Source organism: Mustela nivalis (assembly GCF_964662115.1).
Source record: "Mustela nivalis genome assembly, chromosome: 2".
NCBI classification, from domain to species: domain Eukaryota; kingdom Metazoa; phylum Chordata; class Mammalia; order Carnivora; family Mustelidae; genus Mustela; species Mustela nivalis.
Window position 1 is genome coordinate 153,051,003 of NC_139021.1, and position 27,269 is coordinate 153,078,271.

The window sequence follows — 27,269 nt, forward strand, 5'->3', positions numbered from 1 at the left end:
TCCTTGGATTCTGTACCATAAGGACATTCCAAAAGTCTGTATAAGCAAGCAGCAAGTCCACCTACATATGCAAAATATTGCATCTTCATCCAAAAACTACATTTGAAAATGGTGATTTTTCTTTTCTTTCTTTCTTTTTTTTAAATTAATTTATTTGAAAGACAGAGATCACAAGTAGGCAGAGAGGCAGGCAGCAAGATGGGGGAAGCAGGCTCCCCGCCAAGCAGAGAGCCCAATGCGGGGCTCAATTCCAGGACCCTGGGATCATGACCTGAGCCGAAGGCAGATGGTTAACCCACGGAGCCACCCAGGCGCCCCAAATGGTGATTTTTCTTTTGGTGTACAATTAAGGTCACAGTTTGGCTTTTAAAACTGTTATCTATCCCATGTTTCCATTATCAGGCCAACTATGAGTTGAGTTTAACTGGAAGACACCTTGAGCCTAAGTAGTCTGCACTCATGTGACAAGGTTCTCATGACAAGTAGACCTCAGTCTGAAGAATCATGCGTCCTTCTGAAGTGGAGGGGGGATGAAAGTTTCAAGGGGTCTCTCACTGCTACTAGGTCTACCTCAGGCTTCTCTCTGAAGGTCAGTGCCACAACATCCCCAGCTCTTGAGGGTCAGGTGTCCCCGAGTCATCAGGGGTCACTTCTGGGTAGAGGAAAGGACTTAGCAAAGACAGAGTGAGAGGACTGCCATAGGGTTAGCAGTGCTTTCCCTCCTCTCCTCTTAAAAATGTTCGAAATAAGGTGAAATTACCACCTTATGAACAACAAGATTACAAAAGTGAGTTCAGAAAACTTACTGCCTCTTTGATAATTTCAAATCTTTTCTCATCAATCTCAAAAGTAGCCATTTTCTCAATAATCTTCTTTAGCAAAATCGGCTGCTTGTCATTGTAACCTTTCACCGAGAGCTACAAAAAAGAGTTCAGAGTATTAGAAGTCTAAAAATATCACAAAAAAACCTTCCAAATAAACACTTTAAGCTTGATTTTTAAACACTGAGAAAATCCAAAGCCAGGTATATTAAAATAAAAGTGAAAAAGAAATTCAACTAATTTATCTTCTCATAAATATAATTTAACTTAGGAAGAGAACATCTTTATTTACATCTTTATTTACTAATAACCCAAAAGCCTAATTTTGTTATTCTTAAACAAAGGCAATAATTGGAAAACTCACCTGATGCAAGATTACAGCAGAACATACCACATCATCAAAATTCAAGTTCTCATTAAATCAAAATTAACTGCAAAATGTGTTTTAAGTTTAATCTTCAAAAATAACTTCTAAGGAATGCCAGGCTTAACGTGAGTTTTAGAGACGTGGTAAGAAGGTAAAAATCACCAGTAGTTATCATCTAGTGAACTGTTAGGAATGTCTCAAAATTGTTTATATTTAAATATTTTTTTAAAATCATCTTTGGTGAAATCAGACAGCCCCAATTTTGTGTGTGGGCATTTTGCCATTTTTGTCATTCAGTGTTGCCTAAAAAGGATCTGTATGTCTCACCACCTGCTTGTTTGATGAGCTCTCCTGATGTATCAAAAGCCAATGGCAAAACAGATGTACTATGAAGACACACTGTCTGTACCATTAGGATTTTTGCCTTGGGACATTTTATTTTAATAGTCTTCAAAAGCTAACACTGGAAAAGCAGGGGCTACCTATTGTACTTCCACACGGTGGCACCCACAGCAATAGAGGACCTACTGCAACTGAAGAACTATGAAAGCCTCTACACCTTACACAGAATGATAGGCAAGAATCGCAGGAGTGAAGGCTATTATTGACTATGGAGGCCACCTCATGTGGAACTAGATTTACAATGAGCAGAAAGCTCATATTATCATGAATTACAAATGATCCATTTTAATGGTAATATGCTACTAAAACTCAAGAGCAAAAAATAAACAATAGATTATTACTTTTCTATTTGGAATTTTTGATCTCTGAGCTTCAAATTTCCCTAGACTCTGAAAATGGTTAGTTATGTACATACTTACACATTAAATGAAAGCTACCAGAAATTTTACTTGTGGGGGGGGAAGCACTGCAAAATAAAAATTTTAAAACCCTAAAACCTTTTGTATAAGAATCGATAAAGAGGAGTACAGAGTACACAGCACATGCTCTCATTTTAGCTGTTACTAAAACGTACAATATTTTTTCAATAACAGTGAAGATGAATGTGTGCCATGGAAGGAATGTTAATTTGGAAATGAGAAAGAAGTTGAAACACATCAGAAATAGTTTCAGGGAAAAAAATCAAGTTATATTTTGGGATGTTTTTAATAATGATTATTTTAAAACACACTTAAACGTAGTTAATGGTGCACACTACAAAATAAATTAAATGAAAACATCAAATGTATTTGAACACAGGAGCTTTCTATTGCTGTCAGCAAAAATAAAAGAAGCTTATATAGGAGTAAAATTCAAGCACCACAACAGTAACTACAGGTATCTTTCACTTATGGATGTTAATACACACAAGCACATGGGAAGAACAACATGCTTTCAGAATTAATATGTTAAACATTTCAAGCAGAGGAACATGCAAATAAATGTAGCACACATACATGTTCACAAATTGCACTAAACTCTACTGAATCATTCATTAGTGGAACTATTACTAATTTGAGTTCTTCAATCATTAAAAAGGTGCAAGGAAAAAACCATCAATCTTCTTGTTTAAAAATGCAGAAGTTAATAGTTTTCCCAAGCTCAACATAACGCTTAAACGGTGTGGCGCCTTTTCTTTGGTTTTCATTTTACTTACAAGTATTGCATTCATCCCTGATGCAATGCCATAGCTCAAACCTGAGAGGCGTGCTGCATATGTATACTCTTTTAAATCATCCTTCAATAACCTGATAAACAGGTATGTCATGTTGCAATGGAGAGGATCAGCATAAATGTAGCGACTAACAAAAAGAAAAACAAAAGAAATGCTTTGATACCTCAGGCAGTGGCATGGTAATGAAGAAACATGACGGAAGAGTATGGATATGCAGCCTCATGATCTGAATGTCTAGGGAAACAGAATCAGCCAACCTTATGTTTTACAATGGCAGGAAGACATTATTCTGTTGTGAAAGACCGAGTTTTCACATAGAGAATGGGTGAGATCTAAACCTCAATCAGGGTCCCATTTTGTTTGAGGAGAAAAATACGATGATCTGATGAAAGATGTTAAAAAAAACCAAAAACAAAAACAGAAATCAAGGAAAATTTGCATAATGTGAATGAAATCACTGAATACTTAGAATAAGAGCTAACTGAAAAATTAAATGATGAGAAAATATGATTAGCCATAAATATTTTTTTAAAAGAAATTAAACTCATACCCTCAATCAAAAACGCTTCCATCAAATCAATATAAAAAAATGTTGATGAGTGGAAGGCTCTAAGACGTGGGTACTTACATACATCCCATAGATGGTATTTTGGAGGTCATAGCTCAAGCCTGCTAGCTCTGCTGCATATGCATACTCGTTGAGTGAGTCTTTGAGAAGCTCAAGGTACAAATAGGCCATGTTACAGTGCAAGGGGTCCACATAAGCAAATGGGCTGGAAGAAAATGTTGACAGTAAAATAGCTGATTTATTACTTCCCAATGTGATGGGGCCTTTCGAGATGGATCAAGAAACTGAACATCAGTTAATATCATTTCCTGAAGATATGGTTTGAATTCTTGAGTCTGTTCTTCTTGGGAGCCAAAAAAATACAAGATGTCTGAAAAAGAAGCCTGAAGTATGCCATGTGTTCTGGTGGTGCCGAGGAGGGAGAAGCGATTGTTTGCCCCAGATGGTGTGGTGTCAGACTGACAAATTAGAAATTCAGGTAAGGAATGGGGACAGGCCAAAAGGCATGCCTGTGTTGAGGATGAAAGGGCAAGGCATGCTGGGGTGCCTGGCTGACTCAGTTAGAAGTCACATGATTCCTGATCTTGGGGTCGTGAACTCCAGTCCCACACTGGCTACTTAAAATGAAAAAATAAATTAAAAAAACAAAACAAAAACAAAGGAGGCATGGCCAACAGAGCTCATCTGGCATTTAATGTCCTCCTCCCTTTAAGCAAGCCATACTCTGGGTGGACATGAGTATGAGACTGAGAAGTTTGTGTGCTGTGATTTTTGAACTTAAACAGGAAAAACGAATACCTGTGAAATGTTAGCTCATATCTGAGTTCCCCCACAAACCAATAAAGCTACAGCACTGTGAGTAAAATAATTGATAATTCCCACCATATAACTACAGACAGAGCTAGGAAAAAATATTAAAATTAAAAAAAAAAAACTTAAATGAAGAAGAGCAACCAACATGAGGAAACAATCAGAGAGTGCAAAAGCTAAACAGGACCACAGTGATCCCCTAACTTAAATCATTTCCCAAATAAGAAACATAGCTTTCTGCATGTCGCCTTGGCTGGTAGTGGCAAAATTAGGATTCAAATGCAAGTCAAGTGACAAAGTCATTTGATTATATGACACTGCTTACCTTTATGACAAATAAAAGTCATTCTCTCAACAAATGTGTAGCACATGCTTACTACTGTAATACATGGAAGCAGGTATGACTCAGAAGAGCCTACTGCTAGACCTTTCTCTAGGTACTGGGAATAAAATCAGGCAAAGCCACTGACCTGACAGTTTAATAGTCTAGTTGGAGGAGAGAATAAATCTTAATATATGAAGTGGGGATAGTGTTATGAAAAATTTAAGCAGGGTAAGAGGAATAGGATTGAAGGGCGGTGGTAGTAAGGTGGGATGATTGCTAATTTACATAAGATAATCAATGCCGGGGCGCCCGGGTGGCTCAGTGGGTTAAAGCCTCTGCCTTCGGCTCGGGTCATGGTCTCAGGGTCCTGGGATCGAGCCCCGCATTGGGCTCTCTGCTCAGCAGGGAGCCTGCTTCCTCCCTCTCTCTCTGCCTGCCTCTCTGCCTACTTGTGATCTCTGTCTGTCAAATAAATAAATAAAATCTTTAAAAAAAAAAAAAAAAGATAATCAATGCCTCTCTCATAAGGTGACACCTGGGCCTAGACCTGAAGGAAGCAAAGGAACACGCTCTGGTTATATCTGGTTGGGTGTGTCTGGTTGAGGAAACAGCCAGTGCAAAGGACCTGAGCCCAAGGTGCCTGCTTGGCTTGTTTGGCAGCAAATTAAAGTTTCACTCTATCTGTAGCACAGTAAATATAGCCAATATACTGATGGAAAAGGCAACAATTTTGTCAAACCAGATAATGAAGCAAAAATAGAAGAAGCTTAGCCACTAAGAACTAAAATCAAAGAGAAAATTCTGTAACTACATAAACATTCTCCATCTGGAAAATCTAAATGGATGCTCTGTCACTGTTTTTAAAGTACTGTATTATATACATGACAATTACAGTACTGTATATAGTACAATTAAAGTACTGTATTATATACATGACACACTTCCTTCTTTAGGCAAACAACAGCTCAGAAACTCAGAGCACAATTCACAAAAGCAAAATTATCAAATAAAAGAGAATATAGGAAGGACTCAGACCCACAGGCATCTATGCGCCAATCTCAGGTGGAAGTGAAAAGCCAGAAAAAGCCAAGTCTGGGAGCTTAGAGCCATATGGCTCAAGCTTAGAACGCAATTGCAAAAAGTGTCCTAAAATGCTGCATGCACAGCAGCTGCGCTGGTGAGCTCTAAGAGAACATGATTCAATAGCAATGTTCAAACTCTGGTTCACTTGTTAATTAAAAAATAGTATTATTTTGTATTCAGGTGCTGTATGCTCAGAGTTTTTAAAACTGTATCTAAGAATGGATAATATAACCCAGTTTCTGAAAATACTAAAAGGTGTACACACACAGAAAATGTCTTGAAGAATACATAAGAAACTTAACAGTGTGAACTCCAGGAAGAGCAGAACACGGAGAGAGAAAATTTCGGGAAGCAAAACAATCAAATGGTCTCTCAAAAGGTAAAAAAATTCATAATCATATAAGTCAAATGGGAAAGTGGTGACAAGCTGCTTGGAGTGCTACAAATATCACTCTGAATATCAAAAAATAAAACGAGTTTTGTAATACTCTCTATCAACACCAAGCCATAGCCAGACAGCTCAAGTTTAGTGTGAGAAGTTTCTCAGGAAGTTCCAGACTAAGTCCATGAATCTTCTGCTATAAAATACAATGTTTACATCCACCTGCAAGTTCAGCTGTACATGTTGGTGAAATACTAATTTTCTATTTAGAGTTTCTTTTTCCCTATTCCAAAACATTTAAAAATGCATTTAGTTTTAATTTCAAGTCAAGTAGATCAAATAAAAATTAATGAACATTATTATGTGATGACAGATTTCATAAACACACACCACTGAATTTTAAATAAAAAATTAAGTATAAACTCACAAAGTAAAATTTGAACTGGATGGTACACTGTACTATACAAATAAATAAAAGGAGACAGAGATGAGCTGCAGATTTATATTGTGAAATCATTCCAACAGTAGTATTCATAAATGTTACTAAACATGTTCTTCCTTTTTAATTAAATCATTTTTAAGTGGCCATGCCAAGAACAGAGAAAACAGTATCTAAGGGCTCCAAACATGTAAAGGCTGGAAAGGACTCCAAACGGTTTAGTAACTACCACCTCCTCCTCTGGGCAAGTTTCAGAAATACAAAACTGAAGCTACAACAGAAAACACCCTCAATTATTTAACCTTTCCTGAATGACATTTCTGGGTGAGTCTACAACTTTCCCAGGATCCAAAGTTTTGAAGGCTAGGAAGGTCCTCAAGGTGGCTAACATAAATCATGTCAGTTAAAGGGTATGCTCACCAGTGCAAAGGAAGACTTGACAACCTTGACTTTTACAATATCCCTTACCAGCAGCAGCCCTCCCTGGTCCAGGTTATGTAACTCTAGTTCCTTCTATTTCTACACATGGGTCCTCCCGGAAGCAAAGAAAACTTTTAGGAATGAGATTGTTGATTTTTATAAGAAACTGTGTAGCTAGATTCATTTAACATACCTGAAAAATTCAAAGTTGAGACAAGCCTTTGGCAAGAAAAACTTATCATCTTGTTTGAACCAGAGTTTGCTCATAGCTGTATCCTGTGATGGAGAAACAATTTGGTTAATAAAAAAATATGGGCATATTCGGCAAAAAGCTCAAACTACTCTTCAAGAATAGGATAGAGGCAATGTTGAGTTTCATGGCCTTGAAGCATACTCAGAGGGTCACCAGGTGGGAAGGTGTAGAGAGAAAACTGCCGATTCTAGCAGCAGAGAGAAATCACCCTTCCATCCCCGCTTGGTGAGGGAAAGAGGGACATAGCAGAGGAAGAGACAGACTGGAGAAGCCAATACCAACTATCCTATTCTTGCCTTTCTGAACACTGGGAGGCAGATGCAGGAGTCCCTAGCAGGGTGCGGCTGCCAGCCTCCAAGGTAGGCCACAGCAACTCCTGCCTAAGGGCATTTACCTTCCTGTAAAGTCATCTCTCCCACAATGAACCAGGCAGGACTGGTCTATGTGAGCACAGACTAGGACAGAAGCGATGGCATGGTACCTCTGAGATTAGGCTCTAAAAGACGTTGTGGCCTCCATCTTGTTCGCCCACTTTTCTCTCCTGAATCACTCACTTTGGAGGAAGCCAGCTTCCAGGTCAAGCAACTCTACTGAGAGGCCCATGTGGTAAAGAACTAAAGGCCTGCCAACAACCACACAACTGAATTTAGAAGAAAATCCTTCAGCCTTTATTGAGCTTTAAGAGGCTGAAGGCCCAGCCAACAGTTTGACTATAACCTAATAAGACACCCTGGGCCAAAATTACCCAACTAAGTCACTTCCAGATTCCTGACACTCAAAAACCACATGGAGATAAATGTTTTAAGTTCCTAACTTTTGGAGGAATTTGTTATGTAGTAATACATAACACAACCAAAGATGAACAAATAAGCCACTACTTTAATTCTCTATTTCACCCATACTGTATTAAAAACTCTTGAAACTCTTACAAGAGTAGAAATGTTCTCCTTAGTTTAGTTTGAGAAGACCTATTTAAAACAAACAACAAATAATAGGAGAGGTAAGTAAATAAGATTTCTCCTTGAATAACCTAACCTATGACTCATTAAAAGGTTTTTTTTTTTTTTCTCTTCAAGCTCTTAATTTAAATTCTAGTTAGTTAACGTATAGTGCAATATTAGTTTCAGGAAAATTCAGAGATTCATCACTTACATACAACACCCAGTCAGTGCTCATCATAACAAGTGCCCTCCTTAATACCCACCTCCCTCTGTTAATCCTGTTTGTTCTCTAAGAGTCTCTTATGGTTTGTTTCCCTCTCTTTTTTTCTTCTCCATCCCCCCATATGTTCATCTGTTTTGCTTCTTAAATTCCACATGTGACTGATATCATATGGTATCTGTCTAACTTCTTTCTCTTAGCATAATACACTCCGGTTCCATCCACACCATTACAAATGACAAGATTTCATTCTTGTTGATGGCCAAGTAATGTTTCATTGTATATATATGCCACATCTTTATCCATTCATCAATCAATGGGTATTTGAGCTCTCTTCATAGTTTGGCTAGTGCTGAAATGCTACTATAAGTATCATGGTGCATGTATCCTTTTGAACCTATATTTTTGTAACCTTTGGGTAAATACCTAGTAGAGCAATTGCTGGATGGCAGTGAATGATTCTTTAAATGTACTGTTGGATTCAATTTGCTAGTATCTTGAGAATTTTTGCATCCGTGTTCGTCAGGGATAATGGCATATAATTCTCCTTTTTAATGGCATATAATTCTTCTCTTTGTCTGGTTTTGGGATCAAGGGCTAGCTTTGTAGAAGGAGTTTGGGAGTTTTCCTTCCATTCTATTTTTTGGAACAGTTTGAGAATAGGTATGAACTCTTCTTTTAAAGAAGAGTAGAATTCCCCTAGAAAGCCATCTGGCCCTGGACTTTTGTTTGTTGGGAGATTTTTGATTACTGATATAATTTCTTTGCCAATTATGGGTCTGTTCAGATTTTCTATTTCTTCCTATTTCAGTTTTGGTAATTTGTATATTTCTGAGAATTTATCCATTCCATCCAGATTGTCCAGTTTGTTGGCATATAACTTTTCATAATATTCTGATTATCTGTGTTTCTGTGGTGCCAGTTATCATCTCTTTCTTCATCGTTTAAATTTATTTGGGTCCTTTCTCTTTTCTTTTTCATAAGTCTGACTATGGGTTTATCAACTTTATTGATTCTTTCAAAGAACAAGCTCTTAGTTTTGTTGATCCATTCTGATTTTTTTTGTTTGTTTCTATATCATTTATTTCTGCTCTAATCTTTGCTATTTCCCTTCTTCTATTGGCTTCAGGCTTTATCTGCTGCTCCTTTTCTAGCTCCTTTAGGGGTAAGGTTAGCTTGTTCATTTGAGACTCTTCCTGCTGCTTCTTCTTTTTTTTTAGACTTTTCCTGCTTCTTGAGGAAGGTCTGTATTGCAATATGTTTTCCTCTTAGGACTGCCTTTGCTGCAACCTAAAAATCTTGGACTATGGTATTTTTTTTCTTTTTGATTATTTTTATTGATACATAATGTATTATTTACCCTAGGGGTACAAGTCTGTGAATCATCAGGCTTACACATTTCACAGCACTTACCATAGCACATACCCTCCCCAATGTCCATAACCCAACTACCCTCTCCATACCCTCATTCCTCCCAGCAGCCCTCAGTTTGTTTTGAGAGATTAAGAGTCTCTTATGGTTTGTCTCCCTCCCGATCCCATCTTGTTTCATTTTTTCCTTCAGACTAGGATATTTTCATTTTCAGTTGCTTCCATGTACTTTTTTATTTCTTCTTTAATTTTCTGGTTAACCCATTCATTCTTTTAGCCGGATGTTCTTTAACCTCCATGTATTTGTGGTCTTTCCAAATGTTTTCATGGTTGACTTCAAGTTTAAAGCATTGTGCTCTGAAAATATGCATGGAATGACCTTGATCATTTTATACTTCTTAAGGGCCAATTTGTGTGTGATCCAGTATACGATCTATTCTAAAGAATGTTCCACATACACTAGAAAACAATGTGTATTCTATGTTTGAGGATGAAATGTTCTGAATATATGTTAAGTCTGTCAGGTCCAATGTGTCATTCAAAACCATTATTTCCTTGATTTTCTGCTTAGATGATCTGTCCACTGCTCTATAAGTGGGACGTTACAGTCCCCTACTATCGTTGTTTCATTATCAATGACTTTATATTTGTTATTAATTGATTTATATATTTGGATGCCCCTAAACTGGGGGCATAAGTATGTACAACTGTTAAATCTTATTGATGGATAGATTCATTAAGATATAATGCCCTTCATCCCTTCTTAAGTCCTTGTTTTAAAATCTAGTTTGTCTGACATAAGCATGGATACTCTGGCTTTCTTCTGACATAAATTAACCTGAGAAGTGGTTCTCCAACCACTCACTTTCAATCTGCTGTTGTCTTTAGGTATAAAATGAGTCTCTTGTGGAGTGCCTGGGTGGCTCAGTTCATGATCTCAGGGCCCTGGGATCAAGCCCCACATTGGGCTCCCTGCTCAGTGGAAAGCCTGCTTCTCTCTCTCCCACTTCCCCTGCTTGTGTTCACTCTCTCGCTGTCTCTCTATCAAATAAATAATTAAAATCTTTAAAAAATAGTAATAATAAATAAAATGAGTCTCTTGTAGGCAGCATTTGGATGCATCTTGTCTTTTTTTTTTTTTTTAATCCATTCTGATACCCTATGTCTTGTGATTGGAGCATTTAGTCTGTTTACATTCAGAGTAATCATTAAAAGCTATGAATTTAGTACCATTGTATTACCTGTAAGGTCATTGTTCCTGTAGATTTTCTGTTCCTTTCTAGTCTTTGTTACTTTTGGTCTCTCTTTCCTTCTCAAAGGGTCCCTTTAATATTCCTTGCAGTGCTGGAACTCCTTTAGTTTTTGTGTGTCTGGGAAACTCTTTACCTCTCCTTCTGTTCTGAATGACAGCCTTGCTGGATAAAGTATTCTTAGCTGCATATTTTTCCCATTCAGTACATTGAATATATCCTGCCGTTCTCTTCTGGTCTGCCAAGTTTCTGTGGACAGATCGGTTGCAAATCTGATTTGTAGGTTAAGGACTTTTTTTCCATTGCTCCTTTTAGAATTCTTTCCTTGTCTGTGTATTTTGTGAATTTGACTATGATTTATATAGGTGATGCCTGGCCTTTGTTGAATTTAATGGGAGTTCTCTGAGCTTCTTGGATTTCAATATTTGTATCCTTCCCTGGATTAGGAAAGTTTTTAGTTAATTTGTTCAAGTAAACTTTCTGCCCCCTTTTCTCTCGCATCATCTCTGGGGCTCTTATGATAGGAATGTTATTACATTTTAAGAAGCTTCTGAGTTCCCTAAGTCTACCTTCATGATCCAATACCTTTCCCTCTTCTTTCAGCTTCATTATTTTCCATAATTCTATATTCTATATCACTGATTCATTCCTCTGCTTCATTCATTCTTATTGTTATGGCATCCATTCGGGTTTGCGTCTCAGTTATACCATTTTAATTTCGGCCTGACTAGATTCTCGTTCTTTTATCTCTACAGTAAGGAATTCTTTAGTGTCTTCTATGCTTTTTTCAAGCCCAAGTAGTATTCCTATAATTGCTGTTTTAAATTCTAGTGCAGAGGTGCCTGGGTGGCTCAGTTGGTTGGGCTTCTGCCTTCGACTCAGGTCATAATCCTGGAGTCCCAGGATCGAGCCCTACATCCAGCTCCCTGCTCAGCAGGGAGTTTGCTCTCCCTCCACCCCAACCCCCTGCTCACGTGCTCTCTCTCCTTCTCAAATAAAGAAAATTTAAAAATAAATAAATTAAAGTAAATAAATTCTAGTTCGAACATCTCATTTATATCTGTATTGGTTAAATCCCTCGCTGCTACTTTTATTTCCTGCTCTTTCTTTTGGGGTGAATTCCATCTTGTCATTTTGTCCAGAAAAACAAAAACAAAAACACAACAACAACAAACTAGATCCTAGGTGTGTTTTGGTCTGCCTATCAAAAGAAGCTAGATCCTACTGCCCCTAGAGCTGAAGCTCTGTAGCACTTTATCATCTGTAGAATTGGTACATGCAAGGGGTTTGTGCTAGTCTTCTGGGGGAAGGGCCTGCTGCACTGATTCTCAGGCCTATTTGCCCTTGTAGAAATGCGCCTGCATGGTGGAGGGGGGTATAATGGCTCTGATCTCTGCTTGATTGTGTGGTTTAGCTCACTGAGGTCAGTCAGTGTTGATGCGGTGGGGGATGGGAAGAACAGGGGATATGGCTCCGCTCTGCTCTCATCTATGCAGCGTATAGCTCGTGCCCACCACTCTTCAGGAAGCCCTCACAGAAGAGCAAACAATCACCCCTCTTGTGCCCTAGCTTCTGTCAAATCCCTGCCTTCTCCCTCTCTGTGTCCAAGCTGTTTTATCTCAGGGCACAGCTAGGCTTCTAAACTCCAAATTTTAGGGACTCCCGCAGCACCACTTCGTACTGATCCTCTGGGGAAGGATGTCTCCTCACTTTTGCTGTTTGCAGCCAGTCCCAGGAAGGCAGTTGCAGGACTGAGAAGCAGTTCAGAGTTTATAGTAAAGCAGAGCCAAAAGCCTGGTGTCTCCCTGCCCTCAGCTGGTGTCTCTGCTCCAGTGCCTGGGAACAGCGCAGCACATTGGTGCCACCCTTTCTTCTGGCCATGGAGAGGCCTTGCTGTCACTCTGAAATGTACTCCAAAGAAGGGAACTGTTTCCCCCTGCGACCCAGGGGATCCTCAGACTACGTTGTAGTATCTGCCCTCTTTCCCCCACAGGAGCACCACTAAGGCAGGCATGATCCTGGTGGCAGGAGACTTCTAAAACTTCAGATTTTGTGGTCCGATGCTTATAATACCCTGCAGTAGTCTTCCTAAGTAGGGGTCCCTCCCCTCCGCAGCTTCCACAGTTCTTAACTCCCCCAAATCCACTCTCCATAGCCTCTACCTTCCACTGTTCTTGCAGTCCTCAAATTGATTTCTTGGGTGATCAGAATGATTTGATATTTATCTAGATGTGTTCAAGGGACAAGGCAAGCTTAGATTCCCCTACTCCTCTGCCATCTGAACTCCTCCCTTTCTTAAGGAAAAATGATTGTCTAGTTAATAATCTAGATGCTTGTGATAAATTTCAAGTTTCTAAACACTAATTCTTATTTCATTGAGTTGATCTGAATGTTAGATGCTTTCAAGAAAAGAAAAAGATGTATGTCTTTGGTGGTGAGCTTAGAAAGAGAATTTAGGAAAGAAGATGTGCAGTAATAATTTGATCCATTTTTCTACAAAATCTATTCAAGGTATGAAATAATGAAAAGAGAAAATTCTGAAGAAAAAAAAAAAAAAAAAAAAAAAAAACCCCATTTCTCAATCACTGCTCTCACTGACTTACTAATTTCCTAAGTTCATTGTTCTTATCAACTTCCTAAAGCCACTCTAAAAAATTGAGAGTTAATTTTAAGGGCCGGAAATCCAACAGCTTCCCTTAGATATGCTCTCTTCCAGGGTTTAGAAATTCTCTTTATCTCTAACTTTCATGATGCAGCACATATCAATTTCCTGACTCGGTCCTCAGTGAATATGGAAAGTAGGCCAATAACTTTCAGTAGATTTGTGGTTGTACAAGGTGCCTGGGTGGCTCAGTCATTAAGCATCTGACTTTGGCTCAGGTCATGATTCCAGCATCCTGAGATGGAGCCCCATATAGGTCTCCCTGCTCAGTGGGAAGACTGCTTCTCTCTCTCCAACTACCCCATGCTTGTGTTCCCTCTCTCGCTATCTGTCATAAATAAATAAAATCTTGAAACAAAAATTGTGATTGTAGTCCAGACTTAACTTTTTTTCTGCAAAGAAAACAATACCCTAGATTCTAAATTGTTTAGTAGTTTGTATGCTTTAACACCTCTAGCCTCTTAAATATTCCTTGCAATTATTCTTTCTACAACTTTCAGTAGCTCTTAGGATGTGAGCCCCCAAAACCAACATAGTACCAAATGCAAGAAATCATCTCTCCGGTCTCTTCCAGGTAACAGGTATATTGCCTAAATTTAAAAATCACCCATTCCAACATGTTACCTTAATAAGAGATGGGTACGGTGTCGCTTCTTTTTCTAATGATAAAATCTCAAAATTCGTAGGAATAAATTCATTCTTCGTTGGAAGTTTAAATTTACCATTCAAGTCAGCATTTTGCCATTTCTGGATGAATAATGAAAAAACACACAAAAGCAATTAAAGTTGGATTCAAAAGTTTAAAACAGTCCTTTTGCTTAATATCTAGTATTAAGGGGATAAATGTCACACTTAATATCAAGTATTAAGGGGTTAAATGTCACACAGCTTTTCTTTTCTACTCCTAAGATCCACTGATGGCTCTTCATGAAACTTGAGCTGTTCTCTCTATTAATCAAGATTTTGTACTTAGTAATCTTTCTTCTTTACATATTTCCAAAATGACTGGCTGAGGTTAAGGGGCAATCTGTTGGCTACAGAAAGATGAGAGACTACTTAGTCCATATGAAGATCACATTGGCTCTAGCTCTTTAAAGAAGGAAGAATAATTGTATAGGGATATATTCCTGCAATTGGTAGACAATAGGTCATTTACAGAAGAATAAAACTTCCAGCTGCACTAGGTTATTTTTATGTGTAGCCTGAAAACTACTAAGTTTCAGTACTGCTCCTTAGGGCCTGGTCCACAACTGTTCTTAGATGACCATGTGAACTTCCAAGTGAACCAGTAATTCAAGCACAAGGTCAAGAACAAGGCGGAGTCTTAAGCCTGGATTGTGCAACAGGGTGGATACAACCTGTAGGTTGGATATGCTCAACGGGCTAGTTCTGAAAGCTCAATGGGACAGATCACAGGTTAGTGATTGTTGGACTCTTATTATAAGACTTCATTATTAAAAAAAAAAAAAAAAAAGCCACCAAGTGCCAATAATCCTGGGTTCAGTAATTTGTTCTCCAGATGAACTAGCACAGCCTTGTAGTTTCTGCAGTTCTATTTTGGTCCCTGAGTTTATGTTTTTTGGCACTAAGATGGTGGGGATGTTGGCCATATTGTTTATGAGCAGCAGCTTAAATCTCCCAAATGGCTGAATCAGTGGGGGCTGGGAAACATGTAGTAAATCGCTTCACTGCTAAACTCCCAGACAAATTTGGGTTGTTTTGTTTTTAAAATTAAGTAAGCTCTACACCCAACATGGGGCTTGAACTCACGACCCTGCGATAAAAAATCTTGGGCTCTACCAACTGAGCCAGCCAGGCATCCCCCAGGTAAATTTGTTTTTAAAAAATTCCCATTCAGGCAGCCTGGGTGGCTCAGTCAGTTAAGCATCCAACTCTTGGGTTTAGACTCAGGTCATGATCTCAGGGTCAAGAGATCGAACCCATGTCATGTTCTTTCCCTCCCCTCTCCTTGCCCCTCACTCCACTTGCACACTCTCAAATAAATAAATAAATAAATAAACAAAATCCTTTTTTAAAAATTTGAGGTACGTATGTTATCAGAGTTTGGTGACTAGAGGTTCTCTTCTGTTTTATGGATTAATTCATGGGAGATCAGCATTCCTCATTGTTTAGCTAAATGAGTATTTTTCCACACAAAGTGGCTCCAGTGATCTCATCCTATGTTGTGAACATGTCAGAGAAGTACCAGTAATGATTTTCTTTTTTTTTTTTTTAAAGATTTTATTTATCTTATTTGACAGATAGAGATCCTAAGTAGGCAGAGAGGCAGGCAGAGAGGCAGGCAGAGAGAGAGGGAGGAGGAAGCAGGCTCCCTGCTGAGCAGAGAGCCGGATTCGGGGCTCAATCCCAGGAGGCTGGGATCATGACTTGAGCAGAAGGCAGAGGCTTTAACCCACTGAGCCACCCAGGCGCCCCCAGCAATGACTTTCTTAAACTATTTTTTTTTTTTTCTGTATTACACAGGTACACTTAAGAAATGTCCATTACTGGGCACCTGGGTGGCTCAGTGGGTTGAGCCTCTGCCCTCAGCTCCGGTCATGATCCCAGGGTCTTGGGATGTAGCCCCACATCAGGCTCCCTGCTTAGCAGGGAGCCTGCTTCCCCCTCCCCCTCTGCCTGCCTCTCTGCCTACTTGTGATATCTCTCTCTGCCAAATAAATAAATAAAATCATTTAAAAAAGAAAAAGAAATGTTCATTACTCAAGTTTAACTAGAATCTAGTCAGAGCAAGGCTTTCTGGTGTCTTCCCATGAATAAAGGACACAATCTCAAAGATACAATGACAATGAAAACCAGAAAAAAAACACTAGACAAGTAGAAAAGACTCAAAAACAAAATCTGGACTACTGACGAATGGGGAACATACTATCTAAACACGCCTGTTTGAAGCAAATTTTAACTCCCTTACATAGAAAAAAGAGCAACAAGACAACAATATAGCATCTCCTAAATACATATAGCATACAATATAGCATCTCCTAAAGTGAAGACAGTGTGAATCCAGAGTCCGTTCCCACCTGTATACACAGAATGACCATAAGGCCTCTGGAGCCCTTGTTATCTGTCTTTCATGCTCTCTCCTTCATCTCTTCTTGCCTGTTTTCCTCCTCTGTGTACTTTGGACTTCAGTGATCTCTGAGTGCATGAAGCTGGGAGTCTGCTTTCAGCCCTGCTGATCTAACAGACACAAGAGAAGGTGGCCATAGTGCCATTTCTTAATGCAAAAATCTCAGCTCTAGTTCTCCATCTCCTTGTTCATTTTGCTCAGGACAGTACAGAGAGCCGTGGGCCATCACTCTCCATACTCTGGGCTGTGAGTTGGCTGATGTGGAAAGCTCATGCTCTTGTGTGTCCCTCACACATCAAGTTTATTCACAGATGAGCGAACCCTACCTTAATGACTTCATCTGGTATAGCTTCTTGCTTGTACTGGGTTCCGTACCACTCTTCTGTGCGGTCAGTTTTTCCTTCAAAGGACTTGGAAACTATTGCAACCCTAAAGGTAAGTAGAAACAAACAAACAAACACTATAAACCCATGTTATATATATGCATTTATAAAACCTGAATCATGAAAACCTACATAATATCCAAGAGCATGCTAAGACCCAGTAAATCCAATAATGCTTAATCAAAACAGGCAATCAAGTATAGAGGCTTCTGATCACGGTCTCTATTACCCTTTGGCTAGAGCCCTTCGTTTTTAATGTGAAAAACTGCATGCAGGAATCTTGTGGGTAATGCTACTGACTAAAATTTTAAAAGAAGAGTAGCTAGGGAAAAAATGGAACCAAGTCAGTTGAAAAATAGTCTTTAAAAAAGCAAAACAAAGTACTCCTTCCCAGGAACAGCTGAGGCCCAGGGTTAACAAAAACGGTAAGAGGGGAAAAAAAAAAAAAAACCCACCCTTATTGGCTTATCCAGAGATCCAAAAAACAAAAACATACTTTTATTATTATTTGCTAAGTTTGTGCTCTGTGGTTTTTTTTCCTGCCAGAGACTACCATCAACTGCATCTAGTACATGTACATTGGCCTTCTTGCTTCTAGAGGTAAAGAAAACAAGACCAAGAAACACTTGTGCTCTGGTTTATTAAAATCTTTCATTGAGGGCAAGACAGAAACAGCCCAGAAAAAAAGTCAGAAGGAAAAATAAGTTCAGGGAGAGAGGGTAGAGATACGATGATGTCAAAAGATATGTGAACAGAAGATTACGAGAAGCATAGCAAAAGCAGCTCAGTACCACAGCAGAACCCCTCCCCCTGCAGCATCATCAGGGACATTTCTGCCTCTGTTGCCTCGTAATTATCAAAGTGGGAATCACTGCCATCCTCTCAGCAGACTCAGTGCCAGCCTGGGACCAATCTTATTTGAATCTTGTGGATAAAGAAGCTTTAGGCCAATAGCTTGATGCCTTGCCCTGAGGTCAGTCCTGTCCCTGATCCCACTTCTCCCTTACATCACAATTCAAGTAACAAGGCCTGTATCTTCTCCCACTTGTTCTGACCCATCCTCTCAGAGGTTTGATTCTAGCCTCTGAATGTCCGTCTTGCAGCTGAAAGCCCACTACTTGCAATGAAAACTCCCCTTTACTGAATACCCATCCATTTTCAATGTGTTCCTACTCCTCACTGGACCTTCACAACTTCAGTGCTGACCATCAGAACCACTGTCTATTTCTTATTTATTCTAGACAAAATACTCTACCTGGCTAGCTGGACTTAGTCCTACTGCCTGTTGTAGGGTAGATAAAAGCAATCTGACTAACCTCTCTGTGAGTATGGCTGACAGATCTCCCAGCTGATGGTATTCCTGATCTGGCCTAGCTGCCTCTGACCACTACCAGTTCGAAAAACGTGCTGAGGGGCTCCTGGGTGGCTCAGTGGGTTAAAGCCCCTGCCTTCAGCTCAGGTCATGATCCCAGGTTCTGGGATCGAGCCCCACATCATGTTCTCTGCTCAGCAGGGAGCCTGCTTCTCCCTCTCTCTCTCTTCCTGCCCCTCTGCCTACTTGGGATCTCTGTCAAATAAATAAATAATCTTTTAAAAATTTAAAAAAAAAAAAAAAACATGCTGGGACGCCTGGGTGGCTCAGTTGGATAAGCAGCTGCCTTCGGCTCAGGTCATGATCCCAGCGTCCTGGGATCGAGTCCCACATCGGGCTCCTTGCTCTGCAGGGAGGCTGCTTCTCCCTCTGACTCTGCCTGCCACTCTGCCTGTGCTCGCTCTTGCTCTCTCTCTCTCTGACAAATAAATAAATAAAATCTTTAAAAAAAAAAAAAACATGCTGAATAAGAATATATTCCATACCCAGGGAGGAATCATAGGGCTTAATGGATGGAAGAGTTCTGTTACTGTGTCCAGAAGAAGTGTTCATGTTGGCATTTTGAGAATTCCTTTTGAGGGGTATACAAAGGGTGCATATAGAACTCACATGGCCACATGAAGGACACGTAATGTTTGTTAAGGACTTTCTTTCAATACATGGGAGAACCTGCTAAGACTCAGCCCAAGAAAGTGCTTCTACTCTTGCTGACTTCCTAAAAAAATGAATGCGCTAAGTCTCAAGGAGAACTCTGAAAATTGTGTTAGGAAGTAAAATAACTTGGTAGATAGATGGTATTACCATATTCTCTTCCACAAGGTGCCCGATTTTGGACAAGCTTGTTATACTGGTGGCTTTGGACTCCCTGAATGACAGCCCACGCATCAGAACAATGTACAAGAGATTGATGACAACTCATAAACATTCATGAAGCATTCATTTGGGAGTGGACACAGCCCCTGCAACAAGAGCACTTTCAACTCTGACCTGAGAGAAAGTGAAAAAGCTCGGGGACAACTGCCAGAGGCTTTGGAGGATGACTTCTGACACAAAATGCAACAGACACTGGCAGCTGCGCAGTAATGCCCAGGTTACAAAGGGGGACATAAAGGGGAACTGGTCAGGTACAATCCTAAGGGATTTAGACAGCTGTCTGCCAAAGTAAAGTGGATGGGTAACATTTGAAATGTTACTCTAAGCAAGTAAGTATGAAATAGATGAACAGTTCCCTCAAACAAGGCAAACATCAAATACTGGCCTAACAAAGAGGGATATGTTTGCAAAACAAGAATTAGTGTACCACTGAAGAATTTAGAACTGAAACATACAGTGAAAGACAATGTAAAAATAAATTACAGGGCGCAGACCTGTACCCCTGGGGCTAATAATACATTATATGTTAATATAAATAAATAAATAAATAAGTAAGTAAGTAATAGGGGTGCCTGGGTGGCTCAGTCGGTTAAGCCTCTGCCTTTGGCTCAGGTCATGATCTCAGGGTCCTGGGATCAAGCCCCGCATCGGGCTCTCTGCTCAGCAGGGAGCCTGCTTCCCCATTCCCCTTTGCCTGCTTCTCTGCCTACTTGTGACCTCTCTCTCTGTGTCAAGTAAATAAATAAAAAAATCTTAAATAAATAAATAAAGGTAAGCAAGAGGAATAACAAAAGAGAAACAGCATATACTTATCAAACTTACACCAAAATCTACAAACCAGAGTATAAAAGTGTAAGAGACTTAAGTTAGGAGAAAAAGAAGAGAAAGCACAGTAATCTAAGTATGCCATGGACAGCTGCAAAATATTTAACTGCAGGCAGCTGAGAGAAACTAGCACAGAGACTGCTGCATCCTTAGACTATCTGCTGGAAATGTAATTATGCTTAAAAATAGTCTTGACAAAAAAATTATTAAAAAAATAGTCTTGGGGCGCCTGGGTGGCTCAGTGGGTTAAAGCCTCTGCCTTCGGCTCAGGTCATGATCCCAGGGTCCTGGGATCAAGCCCCGCATCGGGCTCTCTGCTCCGTGGAGAGCCTGCTTCCTCCTGTCTCTCTGCCTGTCTCTCTGCCTACTTGTCATCTCTGTCTATCAAATAAATAAAAAAAAAACCTTTAAAAAAAAAAAAAAAAAAAAAATAGTCTTGACGAGTTTTTTAAGTGTGTGTATGTGACAATGCTTTTTTTTTTTTTTAAGATTTTACTTATTTATTTGACAGGGAAAGAGAGGGATCACAAGTGGACAGAGAGGCAGGCAGGGAGAGGGAGCAGGCCCCCTGCTGAGCAGAGAGCCCAACACGGGGCTCAATCCCAGGACCCCGAGACCGTGACCTGAGTGGAAGGCAGAGGCTTAACCCACTGAGCCACCCAGGCTATTCTTTAATTCTATCCACAAAGAATTGGCTGCTGATATGGTACTATATGGTCCTTAGAAAAAGGAGAGAAAAGAACTTTTCTTTTCAAACTGAAACTTACAGCAGTGAACTTACAGTGAAACTTACAGCAGTGGGCTAGAATGAATGCCCACTACCAACTTCAAGTCAGCCATTCAGAAATGTTCAGAGGAAATGAACAGCTGTTATGGCTGGACAGGACTCTTACAGAAACAAGAAACATCCTGACTATAGACAATCAGGAATATGGCTCCCCAGACATGATTCTCATGAGACTTTGGCAAATAATTCCTGAGAGAGCAAAGAAAGACATCCAAGAATGAGGAGAGGCTTCACAGGTAACTGTGATGAATTCAAACAGAATTAGTACAGAAAGTACAGATCTGGCCATCAGAAACTTGGATTCTGGTCAATACTCTGACTCATTTTCTTTGAGATCTTGCCAAAATCACAGTTAAGATCTAAATTAGGCAAGCCTCTGAGCTTCGGTTTCATTACTTTTTAAATAAGGATTCTAAGTAGATGAATTCTATCCTTCCACCGGAAGAATTCTACTGTATCATGATATCAAATCCTATTTCCAAAAAACATGCCTCAAAGAAGAAAAAAAGTACAAAAAAAAATTTATTGATGAGACCCAAAGCCTTAAAGAATTGTAATAGGAAGGCTACAGTGCTGAAGAAATTGAGGTTCGTGAAACATGCTAAAAAAACACTTTTTAAAGGGGTTTCTTAAAGAAAGAAGGAATCAAGAAAGGTTAGGCTAAAGGCTTAGAGAAGTCAACCACCTTTTTTTTGAACCCTTGGTAACTTGAATCTGAAAAAAACACAGTTCTTACCTGGAAGGACCTCATAATCCAACAGGACATAAGACCTAAAGCAAAATGTGATACACTGGTCTTAGGCTGGCAGATGACAGGACTAATAACATCTTATTTATATTGTTTTTAGAAAACACATGGGCCGGGGTGCCTGCGTGGCTCAGTCCATTAAGCAATTGCCTTCAGCTCAGGTCATGATCCCAGGTACTGGGACTGAGGCCCACGTTGGGCTCTCTGCTCAGAGAGGAGCCTGCTTCACCCTCTCTCTCTGCCCCTCCTGCTGCTTGTGCACACTCTCTCCCTCAAATAAATAAATAAAATCTTTAAGAAAAAAGAAAAAACATGGGTCTTTAAACTGCAAAGGTGGACCAAACAACAGAAAAAAGGTGGTCAAAACTCGGGCCAGGATTAATGAGTGAGCCAGCCAAGTAATTCAAATGAATTCACATCTCCAGTGCAGATCTCTGATACTTAGGCAACTAACAAATCCCAGAAGAATCACTGCCCACCACCTTTTAAAAATACTGGAGGTGAGGCACCTGAGTTGATTCAGTCGTTAAGCATCTGCCTTTGGCTCGGGTCATGATCCCAGGGTCCTAGAATCAAGCCCTGCATCGGGCTCCCTGCTCAGCAAGGAGCCTGCTTCTCCCTCTCCCACTCCCCTGCTTGTGTTCCCTCTCTCACTATGTCTTTCTCTGACAAATAAATAAAATCTTAAAAAAAAAAAAGAAAGAAAGAAAAGAAATACCGTAGGATGAAAGAAGAGGCAGAAGATAGAGATGGACAAATGTTCTAACTTTCAGAAAGGGAAAGGAGTGGAGCCTAAAAAAGCATAAGCCATAGGCACTGACCTCTCATAAAATTCTAGTGAACTATCAGGCTACCAAACATTTAGACAAGAACACAGTATCCTAGGACCTGCATGGATTCAGCAAGAACTCCTAAGCAAAGATTTACTTATGATTTAAGCAGGGCATGTAACCAAGACCTTATAGCCATATTTATAGATTTAATTTGGCAAAACAGAAATCCTGGGGGTGCCTGGGTGGCTCAGTGGGTTAAGCCTCTGCCTTCGGCTCAGGTCATGATCCCAGGGTCCTGGGATTGAGCCCCGCATCGGGCTCCCTGCTCAGCGGGGAGCCTGCTTCCTCCTCTCTCTCTGCCGCCTACCTCCCTTGCCTGCTTGTGATCTGTCTGTCAAATAAATAAATAAAAACTTAAAAAAAAAAAAAAACGAAAATTCTGTCACATAGTACAACACAGATGAATCTAATAGACATTATGTTAAGTGAAACAAAGATATATTGTATGAGTTCACTGATATTATGTAATAAGTAGTCAAATTCATGAAAACAAAACAGAATGGTGTTACCAGGAGACGGTAGGAGGGAGAAAAGAGGACTTGTTGGTCAATGGGCACAGTTTCAGTTTTACAAGGTGAAAAAGTTCTGGAGAGCTGCTGCACAATATGAATATATTTAACAATATGAACATAATACTGAATTGTAAACCTAGAAATGGTTAAAACTGTAAATTTCATGTGTTTACCACAACAACAACAAAAATCCTCTGAGCATGTATGTGTGGGCCTATTTCTGGACTCTGTTCTATGCTAATGATTTCTTTTTGATCCTCAGGCCAATGCACAATGTCTTAATTAACATAGCTTTATAGTTAGCCTTCAAATCCAGTAGCTTGAGTTCTCCAACTTTTGTTTCTATGTTCAAGGATGTTAGGGCTGGGCACATAGGTGTCTCAGTTGGTTCAGCATCTGACTTTTGGTTTCAGCTCAAGTCATTATCTCAGGATCCTGGGTTCAGGTCCCCAATTGGGCTCCCCGTCTCTCTCCTCATGCCCTTCCCCCTGCCCCACATCTGCTCTCAATCTAAAATAAATAAATCTTTAAAAAAAAAAAAAAAGGGGTGTATGGATAATCCAGGTCCTTTGTATGCCCATAGGTATTTTGGAATCAATTTACCAATTACTGAAAGGAGAAAAGGCTACTAGGATTTTTATTGTGATTACACAGAGCTTCTGAATCAGAGTGGAAAAAATTTAATAGCAAGTCTCCTAACAAGGTCTTTAACTTCTTTCAGCACTGTTTCGTAGTTTTGTATGATGAAGTCTTGCTTATCTTTGATTAAATTCATTCCTAGTTATTTTACATTTTTGTTGCTATTGTAAATACTTTTTCTTTCAAGTCTGAAATAATTACAAATTCACAGAAGTTACAAAAATAATACAGGGAGGTTCCATGTACTCTTCACCCAGTTCCCTCAATAGTTACATCTTACATTAATTAGAGTAAAATACCCAAACTAGGAAAACTGTATTTGATAGAATGTGTATACAGAATGAGTTCTATGTCATTTTATCATATTTATCACATTATACAACTACCAATAATATTTCTTTTTTTTTTTTAAGATTTTATTTATTTATTTGACAGATGGAGATTACAAGTAGGCAGAGAGGCAAGCAGAGAGAGGGGGGGGGGAAGCAGACTCCCTGGTGAGCAGAGAGCCCGATGTGGGGCTCAATCCCAGGACCCTGGGATCATGACCTGAGCTGAAGGCAGAGGCTTAACCCACTGAGCCACCCAGGAACCCCACCAATAATATTTCTTTTAATTTTCCCATCGTTTGTTGCCAGTACATGTCTGGAAAAATGCAAACAATGGTAACTAGGAAAAAGACATTGATGGAACAGTTCAATCAGAAGGATTTTTCTTCTTCAAAATCTTCAGCCAGATTGTTGATTTTATTCATAAAATGACTGTTCCAAAAAACATATTTACTCAATCTCCATGTTCCCAGGAGAATTTTGGAAATACGTGCTTAACAGAGGAGAAAAATAAAAAATGCAAAATATGTGCCACTTAAATATATTTCTGGTATTATTTCACTTTGGAAAACATGGATGAAATTCAATTTTGAGGCAGAAATATCATAGGATAGTTCATAAGCTCTGTAGGGCTGAACCTCCTCTAATAAGAACACCTTTGTTACTGTGAGAGCTCCTCCAACTTTTCATCTCCTGGTTAATCACTGGTCAGTGAGGCGGCTTTTGAGACTGTAATCCTTACTTCCACTTAAGAAAAAAGAGGGTGTCCTCACTTGTTTATGAAGCCAGATATGTACAGTGATTTGAGTTGGGATGAAGTCAGGTTAAGATGATCTATTACTACATTTTAATCATGATAATGAAATTATGATTATGGTTTTTTAAAAAAATACTTATTTATTTGAGAGAGAGGGAATGAGTGGGAGAATGAGAAAGAGAGAGAGATGGGGAAGAATCCTCAACAGACTCCCTTCTGTGCATGAAGCCTGATGCAGGCTCAATCCCAGGACCCTGAGGTCAGAACCTGAGCCAAAATCAGGAGTCAGAAGCCCAACCGACTGAGCTACCCAGGCACCCCTTGCTTCATTTTTTCAAAAAAAAATTCTTCATGGTTTTGGGGCGCCTGGGTGGCTCAGTGGGTTAAGCCTCTGCCTTCGGCTCAGGTCATGATCTCAGGGTCCTGGGACGGAGCCCCACATCCGGCTCTCTGCTTAGCGAAGAGCCTGCTTCCCCACCCGCCCCCCACCTGCCAACTTGTGATCCCTTTGTCAAATAAGTAAATAAAATCTTTAAAATAAATAAATAAAAAATCTTCATGTTTTAGAGGTCCTTCCTAAAAATAATCTAGAGTGGAGGAAAAATGAGTGAGGAGCAGTGTTTGAAGATAACAAAGGCTGGTCATGTTTCGATTTGCTGATGTTTGGTATTGCTTCACTATACTATTCTTTCTACTTTAATCATGCTCCATAACAAGTTTAAAAGTGATTTATTCACAGTTCCAAATTCTCAGCTTCTAACCATTATTGAAAATATAATCCATAGCAGTAAAATCTATAGAGTGACTCACCGGACATTTTCTGGTCTGAGTTTGTCGAGAACCATCTCTATTAAGTCAGGTCTAAATTCTTCCAGTAAATATTCAGCTGTGAGCACTTCTTCTAGGGGATAATACTTATTAAAAGGAAAATAAATAGATAAATGAAATGTGCAAGGCTACTACAGAGTTTAACTTATTAAAAGCAAACAAATCTCTAATACTTAAACCCATTATTTTACATTCCCCCCCATCCTCCTTCAACTAAATTTTACTCAGCTGGAAAAATTTCCTTCTTTCTTACCACACTTGAAGCAGTTTCCTATTGCAGGATGATTTTGCAGTTAATCCCCAAATACATTTACATTATTGAGAGCAAAATCACAATTTTTGGGGGGAAAAGTGTAATATTTCTGGCTAAAAACTGAATCCTTGTTAATGAAGAAAATTTGATAATGAAATGCTAACACCTGTAGGATTCTTACCATAAGGTACATACATTTTTACAAATAGAATTTCCTCTCAAATTTCTATGAATGAAATTAGAGAAGCATTTAGAAAGGTGCTGGGGGAGGAGTGGCGTTTTATTAGTAAGAGCAACTTCCAATATTCTGAGACAGACTGAGTCACTTGTTCAACAAATACTTAACAAACATCTACTCTGTGCCAGGCAAGACAGATGATGTCGCTGCTCCCTAATGAGCTTATATTCCTTTTATTTATTTTGGTATAAAATAATGCAGTTAATAATAACAATAATTAATTTGGGGATTAAGACTCAAGGCTGAACTAAAATACAGAACAATGAACATGTAAGTTAGGAGAGGGAGTGACCAGAGTTTTAAGGTTTTGGTTTTTTTTATTCCAGTTTGGTTAACATAGAGTGTTGCATTAGTTTCAGATGTACAGTAATTCAACAATTCTATATTATTGCTCAGTGTTCATCAAGGTAAATGCACTCTTAATCCCCTTCACTTACTGGACCCAAGGAGCTTATATTCTAATTAGGAGGGAGGCAGACAATAAACAAATTGTGTTGTTATAGTGATAGGTGCTATGAAATGCAAAGGGGTGGGACATGACTGAGAGGTCAGGGAAGGTCTCTGTGAGGAAGACACACTTAGGTGGAAGCCCAAATAAGAACCAAGCCATGCAAAGACAAGAGAGAGAAGAGTTCTAGGTAGACAAAACAGCTAATGTAAAAGGTTCCACGAGGGAGAATAAACTTAACACTTGAAGATTAGGCAAGCAGACAGCCAGTACAGCTGGAGGGGAAAGAGAACAGGGAGATGGGTTGGGGAGTCATATAGAACATGGTTAGAGAGTCAGGCAGATCACTTTGTAATCCAACATGACATTTTGGATTTTATTCTGATAGGAAACTACTGAAGGATTACACAGAGAAGACAAACAATCTGATTTTGGTTTTCAAAATATTACTGAGGCTGAAAAAATAAACTATAGTGTGAAACAAGAGGGAAAACAGAGATCCCAGGTAAGAGATTATAATGGTAGTCCAGGCAAGAAATGATGGTAGCTCAGACTAGGGTAGTAGCGACAGAAATAGAGACCAGTAGATGATCTATATAGCTTTCACACAATCAGCAACTGATTCATTGTGGAATTGAAAAATATTTAAAATATTTAAATCCAAGAAACAAAATCCCTCTGTAATGAAAAATATTATAGATGATAATTTTTAGGATGATGAAAATTAATATTTTAAGCATGGTTTGACATCAAAGTTTGCCAGGTTGCCACAACATCTGAAATTTTATACTACAGTTCCCATTTTATCATTCATGTAGTACTGAAGGTAA

General features: G+C 39.3%; 1 protein-coding gene across 4 annotated transcripts in view; it reads right to left on the reverse strand.

Moving 5' to 3' along the window:
- Positions 1–27,269, reverse strand: part of IDE (insulin degrading enzyme) — a 132,217-nt gene that overhangs the window by 20,638 nt on the left and 84,310 nt on the right. For 3 of the 4 annotated variants that reach the window (XM_082721936.1, XM_082721933.1, XM_082721935.1), the window contains exons 11-16: positions 25,483–25,586; positions 16,941–17,043; positions 14,151–14,273; positions 7,024–7,106; positions 3,432–3,576; positions 807–917 (exon numbers count right to left, since the gene is read on the reverse strand). In XM_082721936.1, coding sequence (XP_082578062.1) covers positions 807–917; positions 3,432–3,576; positions 7,024–7,106; positions 14,151–14,273; positions 16,941–17,043; positions 25,483–25,586 — 669 coding nt within the window. Of the gene's footprint in view, positions 1–806; positions 918–2,785; positions 2,931–3,431; positions 3,577–7,023; positions 7,107–14,150; positions 14,274–16,940; positions 17,044–25,482; positions 25,587–27,269 lie in introns of all 4 variants that reach the window. The other variant, XM_082721934.1, reaches the window with a different exon arrangement.